Source organism: Oncorhynchus mykiss, chromosome 3, assembly GCF_057628025.1.
Source record: "Oncorhynchus mykiss isolate SJ-2025 chromosome 3, ASM5762802v1, whole genome shotgun sequence".
In the NCBI taxonomy this organism is placed as follows: domain Eukaryota; kingdom Metazoa; phylum Chordata; class Actinopteri; order Salmoniformes; family Salmonidae; genus Oncorhynchus; species Oncorhynchus mykiss.
In genome coordinates this window covers 12827048-12843811 of record NC_143024.1, presented here as the reverse complement: position 1 = coordinate 12843811, position 16764 = coordinate 12827048, and the positions used below count along the sequence as shown (strand labels likewise).

The 16764-nt window shown below is 43.7% G+C and overlaps 1 protein-coding gene and 1 long non-coding RNA gene across 2 annotated transcripts; one reads left to right on the top strand and one right to left on the bottom strand.

Annotated features, from left to right (window-relative positions):
- Nucleotides 1-318: 318 nt before the first annotated feature.
- LOC118960363 (pleckstrin homology domain-containing family A member 8) lies at nucleotides 319-13675 on the bottom strand. The gene is made up of 13 exons (XM_090221087.1): nucleotides 12717-13675; nucleotides 12331-12447; nucleotides 11602-11757; nucleotides 10195-10307; nucleotides 9826-9984; nucleotides 9019-9050; nucleotides 8052-8188; nucleotides 7182-7512; nucleotides 5595-5680; nucleotides 4841-4899; nucleotides 3874-4075; nucleotides 3676-3737; nucleotides 319-1982 (listed from the first exon to the last, which is right to left on the bottom strand). The coding sequence occupies exons 1-13, from the start codon at nucleotides 12754-12756 to the stop codon at nucleotides 1785-1787; spliced, it is 1692 nt and encodes a 563-aa protein (XP_090077213.1). The 5' UTR covers nucleotides 12757-13675; the 3' UTR covers nucleotides 319-1784.
- Nucleotides 13308-16289, top strand: LOC149984380 (uncharacterized). The gene is made up of 3 exons (XR_016492032.1): nucleotides 13308-13446; nucleotides 14052-14204; nucleotides 14955-16289. It is a non-coding gene; the product is annotated as an uncharacterized LOC149984380 (long non-coding RNA).
- Nucleotides 16290-16764: the final 475 nt, after the last annotated feature.

Here is a 16764-nt window from a genome sequence, read left to right as displayed (position 1 = left end):
ATGAAGTGAACAAATGAATTACTCTCACAAATGAACATTTCCTCTCCAAATGAACATAGCCTTGTGGGTATCAATTTAACCTTGTTTAACAATTATTTCTCACTGATATGAAAGGTCCTTATGCTTCCAAAACCATGCTCTCAACAAACTCAAGTGTCAGGACTTAAGAAAACCCCATGGAGAAGATGCCTTTCTCCAATGACTTCTGTGTAATGGAGAGTCATAATCAAGGGCTAGGAAGAGGGGATTTCACAGGGTTGTAATGGAAACTGAAATGCCCTAGGTAGAAATACCATCCAAATGACCAAAACATAGCCATTCACGATTTCATCAAGTTTAATACATATGTAAAAATGCCATCTTATGTACATTCGTATAAAATGTGTTCTGAAATTGTGAGATACAAAAACATTAGCATTAACACTAGAAATTATTCACAACAAGGAATCAGCCTATTGCACATCGGTCAGTTATTCCTGCTTTGTCCAAATGGTTCAGTGCATCTATAACAAGACTGAATTAATGTCCAGAACTAAGAGGCCAAAGTTAGACTGCCTCTATGATGATCCCCGTTGTATTATTCTTAACCCACAACATCAGTCACAGAGAGGAAAGTCAGCTAATAGAAGACAATAACAATCTATCCACCATGATTGTTAATACATTTTGAATCAAGGCCTTGCTATATATCCCACTTCAGTTGGCACCTCAGTCGAACCCTATACATTAAAACATGGACATTTCCCATCCATATAGAACATGGTTTATTCCATAAGTTACTCATAAAGACTACATTTAAATGATTACGATAAGGAGGAAAATAATAGTTCATGTTAATGTCACTTGGTAAACAATACATTTGTAGATGAGACAATGTGAGAGAATGAGAATGGTTCTGGAGGGAGGGGGGTTCTGGAGGGAGGAGGTGGGTTCTGGAGGGAGGAGGTGGGTTCTGGAGGGAGGGAGGAGGTGGGTTCTGGAGGGAGGGAGGAGGTGGGTTCTGGAGGGAGGGAGGAGGTGGGTTCTGGAGGGAGGGAGTTGGTTCTGGAGGGAAGGAGGAGGTGGGTTCTGGAGGGAGGGGGTGGGTTCTGGAGGGAGGGAGTTGGTTCTGGAGGGAGGGAGGAGGTGGGTTCTGGAGGGAGGGAGGAGGTTGGTTCTGGAGGGAGGGAGTTGGTTCTGGAGGGAAGGAGGAGGTGGGTTCTGGAGGGAGGGGGTTGGAGGAGGTGGGTTGGTGGTGGTACGCATGTCATCCATGTAGATACAGTATATTGGTGTAGGAGTTCAGCAGGGATCAATACTAACACCGCTACATTATACTCTTCAGTGTTGTATGCAGTTCATTACATGCAGCCTATGTAGGCTGTCAAATAATGCTGTCAATAATAACAATATCAGCCTCAATTTAAAGTAAAAGTCCATATTTGTGCAATCTCAGCCACCAATGGTGCAGCTGTTCATAATGGAAGTGACTTCCAGGAGGGAAAAGAGCCTGAGTCTAAAGTACTGTACACTACATCAAGTACACCAGAGCCACTGCTCTGCTGCGGCGGCTCATATCGGGCTCTCCTCTTCTACCTCCTCCTCCTCCTTGGTCACTGTATCCCAGATGGTCTGAGTCTGAGGGCTCTCTTCCTCCTCTGGTAGTGTTCCTCTCAGGCCAGCAGTTGGGATCTCGTCTCCTCCTCTCAGGCAACCAGTTGGGATCTCGTCTCCTCCTCTCAGGCCACCAGTTGGGATCTCGTCTCCTCCTCTCAGGCCACCAGTTGGGATCTCGTCTCCTCCTCTCAGACCACCTCATCTGACTCCAGGTTGTATTCTTCATACAGGGCATCCAGGATGGCCAGTTGTTTCTCCATGGCAGGCAGGTAGACCCCCAGGTCCCGGTGCATGCCTGTGTTGAATCCTTCTTTCAGTTCCTCCCCCTCTCTGGACACCAGAGCCGCCGCAAAGCTGCTGTATGATGGCGCTGCTCGGAGGGCCAGCTGGGAACGGAGAGACGAAGTGTCACTAAGTCTCACACACCAACACACCAAGGTTATTATAGGTTTGTACTTACACTACTGTACACTACTTACACTACAAAAGTTTGGGGTCACTTAGAAAATGTCCTTGTTTTTGAAAGAAAAGCACTTTTTGTCCATTAAAATAACATTGTTTATGTTGTAAATGACTATTGTAGCTGGAAACGGCAGATTTGTTTAATGGAATATCTACATAGGCCCATTATCAGCAACCATCACTGTTGTGTTCCAATGACACGTTGTGTTAGCTAATCCAAGTTCATAATTTTAAAAGGCTAATTGATCATTACAAAACCCTTTTGCAATTATGTTAGCACAGCTGAAAACTGTTGTGCTGATTTGAAGAAGCAATAAAAAAAACTGACCTACTTTAAACTAGTTGAGTATCCGGAGCATCAACATTTGTGGGTTCGATTACAGTCTCAAAATGGCCAGAAACAAATAACTCTTCTTAAACTCATCAGTTTCTTGGCAATTTCTCGCATGAAATAGCGTTCATTTCTCAGAACAAGAATAGACTGAAGATCTCGTACAACGCTGTGTCCACGCTGTGGACGTCCTGGCTGGTGTGGTTATACGTGGTCTGCGATTGTGGGGCCGGATGGACGCCAAATTCTCTAAAATGATGGAGGGGGCTTATGGTAGAGAAATTAAGATTAAATTCTCTGGCAACAGCTCTGGTAGACATTCCTGTAGTCAGTATGCCAATTGCACGCTCCCTCAACTTGAGACATCTGTGGCATTGTGTTTGACAAAACTGCACATTTTAGTGGCTTTTTATTGTCCCCAGCACAAGGTGCCCTTGTGTAATGATCATCCTGTTTAATCAGCTTCTTGATATGCCACATCTGTCAGGTGGATGGATTATCTTGGCAAGGGAGAAATGCTCACTATCAGGAATGTAAACAAATTTGGGCACAAAATTTCAGAGAAATAAGCTTTCGTGCCTATGAAAAATTTCTGGAAACTTTACATGTTGCATTTATATTTTTGTTCAGGATAATATTATTTCAGTTTGTGTGTGATATAGGAGTTATATACACATTATAAAGAAAACCTTTTTATAAACAATGGCATCGCTGCCATGTTGATCTGAGCCTTGCTGTTAGAGAACATTAGTGTCTGACTTTCAGCTGTCGCAAATGCACCTCCCCCCCGACTCCAGTCCTTGACAGTTGGTTGTTTTAGAATTACCACTCAAACGCGCCCAATATCTGCAGTGCTGCTCCTCGTCTTGCGGAGTCTCCCTTTAAATTATAAAGTCAATCTCAATGTGATCCGCAAGATTCAGAAGCTTGAAAACCCCATTAGAAAAAAAAATCCTTAAACCCCATTTTTGCCTCCCAAAAAAAAAAACTACATTTTAGTTTTTATTTCAGTTTGTTTTGGAGTCAAAGATAACAGTTTCAGTATAGCTTTTCAAACAGGTTTGTTAATTATTTTATTTCCGTTTACTAAATAGTTTTTGTTCCTTGATTAGTTTGTTTCAGTTGACTATAATAGCCTTAGTGCACGCACGCACAGACACACGCACGCACAGACACATGCCCGCCCGCCCGCCAAAGTGGGCCTGATCTTATGATGGGATACTTTTTCCAACTATAAACTGCTTCCTTAAAAAGAGCTTGAAGACTGATTATCAAGCATTACTCACAGCAAATACACCTCGCACAACCCATCCATGATACTGCCGCAGACTCCGTCCATAAGCATTACCTGAGTGGACGAGGGAGGGGAGTGTGTTAGGAATAGAGGACATTACGTAATACACTATATGACATCAAACCAAAAGAGGACTATCACCTAACCATTAACCGTGTGTGTGTACCACAGTGTTGCGATGCTAACTCACCCAGCGCTCCGGGGATATCCCTTTCCCCAGAGTTGACCAGGGACAGGAACTCCTTGAGGAACTTGAGTCCTCGTTTGAGCCACAGCAGGGCCTCGGTGGCTGAGTTGCGGACGCGGGCCACGCCGGTCTGCACCTCGTGGAGCACTATGGTCTGCAGTGTGGGGAAGCTGCCCGGGTCCGACGACAGCTTCTGGTGGATCTTCTACAGACAGCCACACAGAGAGACAGAAGAACTTGTCGTCATAAAGACAAATGTCTGATGACCAAACGGCACCCTATTCCCTTTATAGTACACTATATGTGCGCCCTGGTCAAAAGTAGTGCACTACATAGGGAATAGGGCGCCGTTTGTCACGCAGCCCCAGCAGTTCTTATAGGTTTCTAAATCTGGTTGGTCGTGTCGTGTCGCCACTTAGCAGGTTTACTTGTTCCATGACAACACTGGAAACCATAGCTTGTTATTTCTTGGTGGCGGTAGAGTAAAATAACTCTGTTAAAGCTCTGCTAGTGAAATGTTCCAGTGCTTTATACACACAGCACTGCCTAATGACAATACATCACTTTCACCTTCCAGCACAAAAATTGTTAGAACAGTATTTGTTTAGTGTGTATTCTGCCCAACGGAAGAGTTCACAGGGCAGGTTAAGGACCCTATTCCCTCTGTAGTGCACTACTTCTGTACTGCGCTACCGTATATAGGGAATAGGGTGCCATTTGGGACAGAACCAGTGGGTGTAAAAGTCCATTTGGTCGCATTGTAACTGCATGGAGGGAGGAGAGTCCCTCTTGTGGTCATTTAGAGAACTGTTGATACCAGACAGGCTTATACAACATCTGCACCCAGAACGTTATGCTGATTTGAGCAGCTTTTTAAAAAGGTAGGCTTTAGTAAACTTAATCTAACTTTAATTTCCTGTAATGTAAAAATCTAACATTGTTCTAAACTCAAGACAGCCTTTCCTCTTACCTTGATGTTGCCTGTAAAATCCATTTTTACTGGACCAAATACTGTGGATCCTAGTTTGTCTGAGGAGAGAGAGTCCAATGTCACTTCAAAGCTGGATATTTTTGCTACACTATTGTTTGTCCTTGTGGGGCGGTTTCACGGACACATATTAAGGTTAGTCCTGGACTAAAAAAACAGTTTGACAGAGAATCTCCATTAAATGCTTTTGAGTCAAGAATGTGTGTTAATCTGTGTCCGGTCCGGCCCCCCCCCCCCCCCCTTCCGCAGTAACCATTACAAATTATTGATGTAGACTTCAATAGAAGAGTAAATTCTAAGTATAACATGGAAGAGATCGTAAGCCTGGAGGATCCAGAGCAATGTGTGTAACATACAATACATACCCGTAGCTCTCTATAGTTTATCACAGTGACATGCATTACGGTCGGATCACACGAACAATGGACAGAGGGCTGTTGTATGACTTCAAGATGGATTACACACTCCAGACTCACATACACACACCCTCCCTCCCAGGAAACCCACCCACTTGATTAGTAAGAGAAAGAAATGCCTCCAGTCAACCAGAGAACATCCAATAGGAGGATCAATTAGATGCAGACGAGGAGAACAGTATGGACGTGTGAGAGGAGAGGAGACTGAAGGAAGGAAACATGGACAGAGCATGCACCACCACCAGGTGGAAAATATTATTTACAACATGTTTCACAAAAGATGGAGGAAGAGACAGAGAGGAGTGAAGTGACCGTCCTACCTAATACAGGCACTATTGCATAGCATGAGTCCAAAAAGGCTTGTGTAGGAATACCACTGTCACCGTCCAGTCTTATATCACTAAATCTAAAGAGAAGTCAGAGAGATTCAAACAAGGGGAGATATTAGTGAGGTCCAGCATCGACAACCTTTATTTCATTCAATCAAACCAAAACAGAAAAGAAACAGATACAACCAGAGCCAAAGACCACACAAGACCATGCTGTCAGGCTATTGGGTGATTTGATACTCGTTTTGAGTTCTCTAACTTAGATACACCTGTATAATAAATAGTTCTAATGTATCAGAAGCATATCCGCTATGTTCCCCAACCTCTACGGCGTTGTTCGAAGGATTTCCTTTTCACTAGTTCTGTGTAGGATGTTTACTGCACTTAAACACGTTAACACTGCTTACATTGTCTCTCCCCGTCACTGGAATACTGTAATATCACAAGTGAACATCACGGTTATGATCATTCAATTCACGGTTATGATCGTTAAAATCTTAATGCTGAATAACACTGTTAAAAAGGGGCTTTCAAATGTCATCAAAATGAAAATGAAAAGAAAGAGTGAAATGATTACCAAAAAAAACAACAACCCCAAAATCAGATGAGGGCATCTCTGTAATAGTCATGTGATCAACCGAGAACACACCAGTGTAAAACGTGTTATATGTTCACATGGGTTTAAAAAGTCAACAAAAAACTTGCTCTGTTTTACCCTAGTCAGTCATTAACAGCAACAGAGTTGGCAAGAGCACAAAGATCTGGGACCAGGCTAGTTCACCCTTTTTGTTTTCGCACAGGCATGGAAAAATGACCTTTGCCCTTTCATACCCAAAGCATTAGCATTGGGCCTAAACAGTATATATCAGAGTAGCACAATTTGCAGCATAATCTGAACACACTAAATACATGAATCTCAACAATAAATACCTCATTGTGGAATCAACATCATTACAGTACCTAGAATAATTATAGGAAATATGGGGATTAATCGATTAGTGTATGTGTTGGCCCTTGTTCTGTCTAGTTACTGCTTGTGAAATATTAGCATTGGCCGCAGTAGTAAAACACCTACACTCTGGGGTGAAGTTTTCCCCGAGTTACAGATCTATCATCAGCTTCCCCTCCCACAATGCAACAAGTGAAATCTAGGCAAGCCTAAACATCTTATGTAGACTTTTCCTTCTTTTTTCCCCCGTACCAGGCTAATTGTGCATATTCTAACCAAAAACATGCTTAATACAAGTCATTTCTCTTATTTCAAGATATTTAGCTAAATATTTTACCTTAATACAATGATGTCTATGCGTTCAATATGAAGGAAGATGGAGGTAGTTTCGTGAGCCAATGCTAACTAGCTTAGCGCAAAGAAAAGGTCTTCTGCATCAGCTAGCATGCTAGCAGATACCCAAGACTTCCAGTCTTTGAGCTAACGCTACATTGCCAAAACCCCGAACTATCCCTTTAACCATTAGTGGGGGAAATGCAAAACTGACCACAGATCAGCATTCTAGGGTCAACTTCACCCTACACCGTAAGGTCTACAGTATGTGTCCCTCCTGCGGTGTGTCCCCATACCTGTGACTCATCGTACTGAAGAATGTGTCCACCTGCTCTGTCGTCTCCTCTTCTCCCTGTGGCTGGGCAGGCTGCTCCTCCTCCAGCTTGGCTTCCTCTTGGTCAGTGACAGCTTCCTGTTGGTTCTGGGTCACTTCCTGGTTCTCTTCTTCTTGGGCGTTGCTCATTTCCTGCTCCACCTCTTTGAATTCCTCCTCCTCCTCCTCTTCCTGCTGTGCTGGTTGTTCGGTGTGTTCTGGGTCAGGGTTTGTGTGGGTGGTTTGGGTAGTGGCCTCCTCTTCCACTGCAGACTCCTCTGGGACCTGGGGGTCCCCGCCGACTGGGCTATTTTCTGTATGGCACAGAGAGACACACAACATGTTCACAAATGTTCTGTTCCAGTTGGCATGTATGAGCCATAGCAACTAGCATGTGAAACCCATTCAAGCAGAAATTGTCAATGTCATTTCAAGGAGAACTCTAAACCACTACCTTAAAAGTATCTAGGTGTGCCATATTGTGAAAGAAGCACTTTCTAAGTTCCACATTTATCAAGTGCCAGTGATACATCTAGCTTTGTACATTGGGGTCCATTATTTTAATCAATGTTAAGATAAATATAATAAATCATTGTCTCCCATCTAGAAGACATTGCCAACTTCAGCTGGTCCTCTTTCTACAGAACTCTAGAAGACATTGTCAACTTCAGCTGGTCCTCTTTCTACAGAACTCTAGAAGACATTGCCAACTTCAGCTGGTCCTCTTTCTACAGGACTCCTGCATGGTGAGCAGTAAAAGGTCTCATGCTTTGGAGGTGAGTCTGGTTCACATACAGGGTGTGTGTGTGTATACATGTACATTTGAAAGGGCAAGTGTATTTAAATGAGAGACCTGTTGGGGGTGTTTGGGTGGTTCTCTCAGGGAGCGTGTCTGGTCCGTCTCGTTGGTCTGGTCCCTCTGCTCCAGAGTCAAGGCTCTGGTTGTCATGTGTTACAGATCCTCCTGAGATTTCTTTACACTCCCTGTGTCTGGAGAAAAAGACAATTAAGCCCCCCCACATCCCAGAGAACAAGACAATAACCCCCTACATCCCAGAGAACAAGACAATAACCCCCTACATCCCAGAGAACAAGACAATAACCCCCTACATCCCGGAGAAAAAGACAATAATCCCCTACATCCCAGAGAACAAGACAATAACCCCCTACATCCCAGAGAACAAGACAATAACCCCCTACATCCCAGAGAACAAGACAATAACCCCCTACATCCCAGAGAACAAGACAATAACCCCCTACATCCCGGAGAACAAGACAATAACCCCCTACATCCCAGAGAACAAGACAATAACCCCCCACATCCCGGAGAACAAGACAATAATCCCCTACATCCCAGAGAACAAGACAATAACCCCCCACATCCCAGAGAACAAGACAATAACCCCCTACATCCCGGAGAACAAGACAATAACCCCCCACATCCCAGAGAACAAGACAATAACCCCCTACATCCCGGAGAACAAGACAATAACCCCCTACATCCCAGAGAACAAGACAATAACCCCCTACATCCCAGAGAACAAGACAATAACCCCCTACATCCCAGAGAACAAGACAATAACCCCCCACATCCCAGAGAACAAGACAATAACCCCCTACATCCCAGAGAACAAGACAATAACCCCCCACATCCCGGCCACAGAGTTATCATGGATACATATCTAATGCTGTAGTTTCATGCAGTTAGTGGACATGTAGCAATTCATGGAAGATGGAGATAAGGGACTGCTGGTGTAAAGGTTGAGACCGTGAGGAAAAAGTTAGCTTCAAACCAAACTTCTGAAAAGAGAGCCACCTACTTTTCCTGATTTGATTGATTGACAGGTTTGACCTGTGGAACAACAAAAAAATTGCACATTAGCCAAAGACAGAGCAGTATGAAGATAAAACGTTGGCTGGCTAAGCTCATGTGTAGAATCACCGTCGTCTTGCACCAAACTGAGGCCGTCAAATCAAACGGTAGTCCTTCGATAGATAAGTTGTTTTTGACAAAAATGAAAACATCCTTTTGTCACGAGGTTGGAGTAATAACATGTTAAACTACTTAAGATTTAGTGGCCTCCCGGGTGGCGCAGGGGTCTAGTGCACTACATGTGCCACCAGAGACTCTGGGTTCGAGCCCAGGCTCTGTCGCAGCCGGCCGCGACCTAGCGTCGTCCGGGTTAGGGAGGGTTTGGCCGGTAGGGATATCCCGGTCTCATCGCGCACGGTGTTCTCCGACACATTGGTGAGGCTGGCTTCCGGGTTGGCTTCCGGGTCGTCGCTGTGTTAAGAAGCAGTGCGGCTTGGTTGGGTTGTGTTTCGGAGGACGCATGGCTTTCGACCTTCGTCTCTCCCGAGCCCGTACGGAGTTGTAGCGATGAGACAAGATAGTAACTACTAACAATTGGACACCATGAAAAGGGGGGTAACATTAAAAAAATACTTAAGATATTGGCTCCAATCTAGGTTGAGCCTTTAGATTTTGAGAAAATTAACAACTAAAGAATCTTTTTCCACTTCTCTCAGACTTATAAAACGTGTTTCCACTCACTACCAAATATGGTGGTGGTCTATCTTGGTTTAGTTATAAAAAACCTTTGGCATCTCTATGTGTACGCCGGTACCTTCTGGGGTTTGATGGTTGCCACGGGAGGTGACCCGGGTGGGGTCTTTGTGACCTGGTCTGAGCTGAAGGTGCGGTTGGCGATCAGCATGCACTCCTCCAACGTCTTGATGAAGGTGGTGCATGTAGATTTCACCATGGTGCCAGGGTTCTCCCCAGCCTGAAACAGACACACAGATATACACAACCATCAACTCCTAAGCAGATTGCTTATCCCTTGCTTGTGCTGTAAAAGTGACTGGCCATTTGCATTGCAACATAATCCACTGGCGATTCAAACAGAGCATACATACTGAACTCAGTGAGAAAAGGTTCTGGTTGCACAGAGAGTAAATAGTCCATTGAAACCTCACCCTGCCCTCTGTCTTACCTCCTCAGTCTCCTCACTGTCCTTGATCTGGTTAACTTGCTGGAGGAGAAGGTCACAGTACAGCCTCAACTCTGACATCTTGGTCTTAAGAGCCTCTGTGTTCTCCTGGTGCTCTGAGGGAGAGAGAGAGAGACGCGATGTCGCTTCTTGAAAATATCCTTGGTTGTGTTAGGTGAATATTTAAGATGAATAAAGATCATTCTCTGCATACATTTCCCTCTCTATAATACACAATGTCCAGTGTTCTGTTGGTGGCTCTCTATAATACATAATGTCCAGTTGGTGGCTCTCTATAATACACAATGTCCCGTGTTCTGTTGGTGGCTCTCTATAATACACAATGTCCAGTGTTCTGCTGGTGGCTCTCTATAATACACAATGTCCAGTTGGTGGCTCTCTATAATACACAATGTCCAGTTGGTGGCTCTCTATAATACACAATGTCCAGTTGGTGGCTCTCTATAATACACAATGTCCCGTGTTCTGTTGGTGGCTCTCTATAATACACAATGTCCAGTTGGTGGCTCTCTATAATACACAATGTCCTGTGTTCTGTTGGTGGCTCTCTATAATACACAATGTCCCGTGTTCTGTTGGTGGCTCTCTATAATACACAATGTCCAGTGTTCTGTTGGTGGCTCTTCTGGGCTGGTGTTTACAGAGCAGCTGTCTGCTGATTAGGATTTAGTCTCAGAGAAGGCCAGGTAGACATTTTCTCTGCTGCTGTGCTGGAGGCGTCTCCCTGTTATAACTTGTAATAAACAGGATTGGCTAACGGAGACTGCTCTTCTCTTTTGTTCACCTGGAAATTCATTTTACTAGTTACGTCCCAAATGACACCCTATTCCCTATTTAGTGCACTACTTTTGACCAGGGTCAATAGGCAAGTAGTGCACTATATGGGAATAGATGCCATTTGGGATGCAGAGGTTCTCACGTACTTGCTGTAGATCATCAACTAGTCAGCAGCGGGACCATTTTTTTATTGAGCTGGGCCGGAACATAATAAAAAATCATTACTAGTATATTTGACAAAAACATAATCATTTCAAACCTTGCTTACATTTATACAATCACGTCTCTATTATGTGGGAATACTTTGGAACAGATTTTACAGTCTCACGTCCAACAAATAAACACCTTGTTTTGTTTTTTGTTTTTTTGCTCAGAAAACTTGGGTGATTTTATTTGTCCCTCCCTCGGGCCACCAGTTGAGGAATATAAACACATTAATTTCATGAAGTCAGTTGGATAGCTTTTAACAGGTACACCTACATGTCCATGGTAGGCACCAGGCTACAACAGGTAAAACCAAGCCAAATACCCACACAGCAGCATGAAATCGTGTTTCAGTCAAGCTATTGTGTTTTCAGACTTGTGTGGAGTAACCCAAAGCTATCACCTTACCTTTCTCTCTCTTGGTTCGGTTGTCTGTGAGGCAGGCCTTGGCAGATCCCAATGCGACCAGCCATTTCTGCCTCTCCGCTGCGTTGATGGCTCTGAGGTAGAAGTACTGTTCTCCAGGGATGGTCAGGTCAACCCGTGTGAAGTCAGAGGAGTGGACTAGTAGGGAGAGATGGTGGAAGAGAAAGACAGGAAGTGGATAAACCCCAGTTAACAGCAGACTCAAGGGTGTAGGACAGTGGTTCCCAACCTTTTTTTGGTTACTGTACCACCAACTGAATTTAGCTCTGCCCGGAGTACCCCTGAAGCACCCCCTCATGTGCCATTTACCAGTAGGCCTATGGGCTCATGAGTCTTCTCAAGTACTCCTGTGGATAGGCCAAGTACCCCAGGTTGGGAACCACTGGGGTAGGAGACATTTTGGCAATCATATGTGGTTGTTAAGTTGTCTATAGTTTGTCTGCCTTTGTATATTCCACTTAATTTGTACACTAGAGTGCACTATATGTTGGGTCATGGGTCACATGTATATAGGCACACAGGTAAGCAGGAAGTGGGAAAGAGTTTTTCAAATGGAAGGTTTGGGGACAACAACAATATAGACTAAGCTTCAGATTGACTCTTCAGTAGGGTGTAGCCCTATCTAGTTCAAAGGACCGCAACAGTTAGCATGTTGTCATAATACAGGCCACTGTGTCTTTACCAAGCCAATAATAGCTACCAAGTACCAACCTTGTATTTCACACACTGAGATTTTGATGCTTCCCTTGCATCCTTTCCAGGAGTCCTCTTGCGAGTCATAGTAGGACAAAGTCCCTCCTTCCAGTACAAACCAGCGAGGCTGCCAACCTGGAAAAAAGGATGTTGATAACTCTGACCACTGTGAAAAACCACATTTACTATTCATTGTAACCTGTAGTTGCTAGCCATCTAGCTAACAGAGCAAGACATATGACTCAGTGCCATCCAATGACAATTAGCTAACTAGCTAGCTAAGGTTAGATCATGTTGTTTTTCTGGCTGATTACCTGTCCAGCTAGTTGTTAGCTAGCTAGCTAACAATCTGATTCAAAGCTGACTTATTCAGAAGCTCAGTTAGCTGCTTAGTTTCTTCTTACCACTTATGTAATTTGTCCACTTGAATAGGATTCCCTCCATTCTTCATCTGTTTCTGAGGTTCATTACTTGTTTACTAGAACAATACGCCGGCCACAGCTGATCCTGGAGACTCAATTTCATTCCCAAGTAAGATTTTCGGATTTTCATTTGGATACGACAGAAAAGTACGTAAATCATACATGAATGGGGTTCCATGTGATCGCGTGAGATCCCGCCCAGTTCTATGACGTCAAAGGATTTGCGTTTAAGGCCCTGTGGACGTGACAATGTGGGAGGAACTATGTATGTCCTCCAATGAACAGAAACTATTTAGAAATTGGATGCGGCCTCCAAAAATTCTCTCCAATCGCAAAAAAGATGGTCTCACAAGTGAACATTTTGCAAGTACCCCTGTCAGTTTGACTGCCACGTAGCTAGCTATCAATTGGGCTAGACTCCATACAAGTTTGCTGCACACTTGTTAGTCAGGCCTAGTCTGCTTAGTTGTGTACTCTGGTGTGATTAATCTATCTATCCAACCAGAAACCACTGAAATGTTACTTTTATATTTTTGCCAATTTTTTTCGTGCTTTTTATATATATGAATGGCGCTAAACTACCCGAACCAGTGGTGAAAATTGAGGTTTTGCATAAACCCTTTGCCTGCTTTCAGAAGTCGAAATATGGAGACATACTTCTTGTGCACTTTGAGGGATTTCTGGAGAGCAATGGCACCATGTTTCATTCCAGGTGACTTGTTGAAACCGATATGAAATGCTCTGTTGATTGGATAAGGTTCCGTTGCCTGTTGCTGCAATCTTAGTCTACTAACCAATGGTCAACCAGTCCATCATACTCAAGGGTTGAATTGGGATCTTGAAGTTGGCACAAAAAAAAACCAGTTGCCCACCAAATGAATCCCCTTAATCATACTCCCATAACACCTGCATGTTTGTCGACATTGACAATCGATGTGTTTGTTTTTCTGAGTAACCGTTTGGTTAAAGGGACAGTCCAATCAAATTATATTTTGGTATTTTGTCAATTAGTCCACCATTAATACAATCCTAAAAATGGTGCATGCCAGAACTGTGTTTTTGCGTGTGAACCAGAGGAGGCTGGTGAGAGAAGCTATAGGAGGATGGGCTCATTTTAATGGCTGGAATGAACGGTATCAAGTATATGGAAACTACATGTTTGACTCTGTTCCATGAATTCCATTCCAGCTATGACAATGAGCCCATCCTCCCATTGCTCCTCCCACCAGCTGCCACTGGTGTGAAATCGTCCTTTAATTTAGTGGTTACTGATTTTTCTTTAAGAACACTATGATGGATCTGTGTGACTCTTGTCAGCTGTAACCACAGGGACAAGAAGCCAGTGTGGTTCACCCTGGGGATCTGAGAGGTGATCAATGGTTGGGATAAGGGGCTGAAGAACATGTGTCCAGGAGGGAGGAGGGAGCTCATTAGCCCCCCCAGCTCTGGCCTATGGCAAAGAGGGAAAAGGTATTGCACATGTATTAACCTATGACTACCAGTAGCCTAGTGCTTACCTAACCCTTCATACCCAATTACAGAACATTAGCCTGATCATTAGTGTGAACGTTAGTGTGATCTCCTGAAGCACTGAAATCCATAATTACTTTAATTCGCTAGGTGATTATTTTGTGTCAAGGGTCAATGTCATCGGATGCACCACAAATGGGACAATGCTTTACTTTTGACTAGAGCGCTCTGGATGAAATAAGTCCACTAGGGAATAGGATGGCATTTGGGAAACAGCCATCGTGTTATATTGTTCACGTGTATTTTGTCAGGTAAAATCCCCCTGAGAGGACGTTGATCTTTGACATTGAGATCATGGAGATTCGGAACGGTCCCAGGTCCCCATGAGTCGTTCCAGGAAATAGATTGAAACGATGACTGGAGGCTCTCCAAACCAGATGTAGGCATCAAAGGACTCTACACACGGCAGGGATTAGTGGACCCTCCAGTCACAAGCTACATGTGACTCATGTTTTTGCGAGGCAGAGGATCCCTGGTTCGAGCTCAGTAAGGGACAGGGTACCTAAGGAAGGAAGTGATACTGTTAAGCAAGCTACAGCGATACTGTTAGACCAGGATAAACTCAATCAAGCCCAGTATTTGAACCCAGGTCTAGTGATTGTTAATCTCCTGTAGGCAGATTATTTGACTTCTGGGTTACAGAGATGAGGTGTTTGTTAATGTGAGGGTTTTATGTTTTCTCTGTGACAGGTGAAGGAAGAAAGAGTTTGAAAGACATGGCTACCCTACACGCGTCATGAGGCGATGGTGCAGGACTTATTCATATCTTCTAGAGAGTCTACCTACAAACATAATGAGCTGTAGAAGTCTGAAATTGGTTTATAGTAGGTCAAGCGACTGTCTGTGTCGTTAGCCCAGGTATAAACCAGCCTTTACTCCTATTAACATGACATTTTAACTGTTTAATCGGTCATGAACGTACAATTAAAGTGTTCTGAGGAGCGCTCAGGATTTACTGCTTTATATTTATGTGATATGGGTAGTTTTCAGGGTTTTGCGGGTATGAAAATGCCATTTTTTTATGTTTTTATTTTACTAGGCAAGTCAGTGACTTGAACAAATTCTTATTTACAATGACGGTCTACCGGGGAACAGTGGGTTAACTGCCTTGTTCAGGGGCAGAACAATAGATTTGATCCAGCAACCTTTCGGTTACTGGCCTAACACTCTAACCACTAGGCTACCTGCCTCCCCAACTGCCTTGAAGACGTATCATAGAGAACACTAAATCCATCCACTGCATTTCTACCCAATGTGACCCATGTACAGTTATTCACATTCATTTCAATGATTTTCTGTATAGATACATATTTTTGTGTTAGTCTTTAGTTCAAGTACAAGGTTGATGGTGAATGATGGGGTCACCAGTTTGTAAAGTATCATACAGTATTCATAAGAATATCTGTATTTGTCAGCCACTGAAATAAAATGCCTTTTCATAAATCTCTCAGGAGAGTCATGTACTCCCCACACCCCATGGCAAACATGGCCAAGTTGCAACTGTGCCACCAAGGCCTAGAGAGGCACTGATAGTAGAGTACAGGATGAACAGTAGAGGGCGCTCTTTCTTCTGTTTTCATACCAATACCCAAAGTCCAGAACAACTCCTTTGCTTACTTGGAGAGAACAGTTGAAGTGAAAAGCTCACAGAAGCCATTCCATCACAAATATTTGTCCCCCTTTTTCACACCATCTGTAACACGGGTGAATAAGCAGATTACATAGAGCAGCGGGGAATACAGTATGTACTTCTGCATGAATCTGAGTTGAAAAATAATTAACCAGATCATTCCTTTATACTGTACATTTCACTTAAATAAGGTCGTCAGTCAGCCATTATCCAGTCCCGGCACTGTCATTATCAGGTCATGGCACTGTCATTAGCAACCATTATCAGGTCCTGGCACTGTCATTAGCAGCCATTATCAGGTCCTGGCACTGTCATTAGCAGCCATTATCAGGTCCTGGCACTGTCATTAGCAACCATTATCAGATCCTGGCACTGTCATTAGCAGCCATTATCAGGTCCCGGCACTGTCATTAGAAGCCATTATCAGGTCAATGCACTGTCATTAGCAACCATTATCAGATCCTGGCACTGTCATTAGCAAGCATTATCAGGTCCTGGCACTGTCATTAGAAGCCATTATCAGGTCCTGGCACTGTCATTAGCAGCCATTATCAGGTCCTGGCACTGTCATTAGCAGCCATTATCAGGTCCTGGCACTGTCATTAGCAACCATGCCGTTCACATGAACCATAATGAGTTACAGTAGCTACCTTGAATCCAGTAAGGAGGAACTGGTCATTCGGATCTATCAATAATTTATTGTAATAAGCCAAGGTAATTCTGTTTCTAATAATGGTGCTCTAAAAGGCAAGAATGTATGATTTAAAAATAACCCCAGTAGCCCCAGGGAAGCTGCTGTCTAAACATTTCACCACACCCAGAGGCCTAGCAATAGAACAATGACAATGGCTACATCTATTGTGTGGTTCG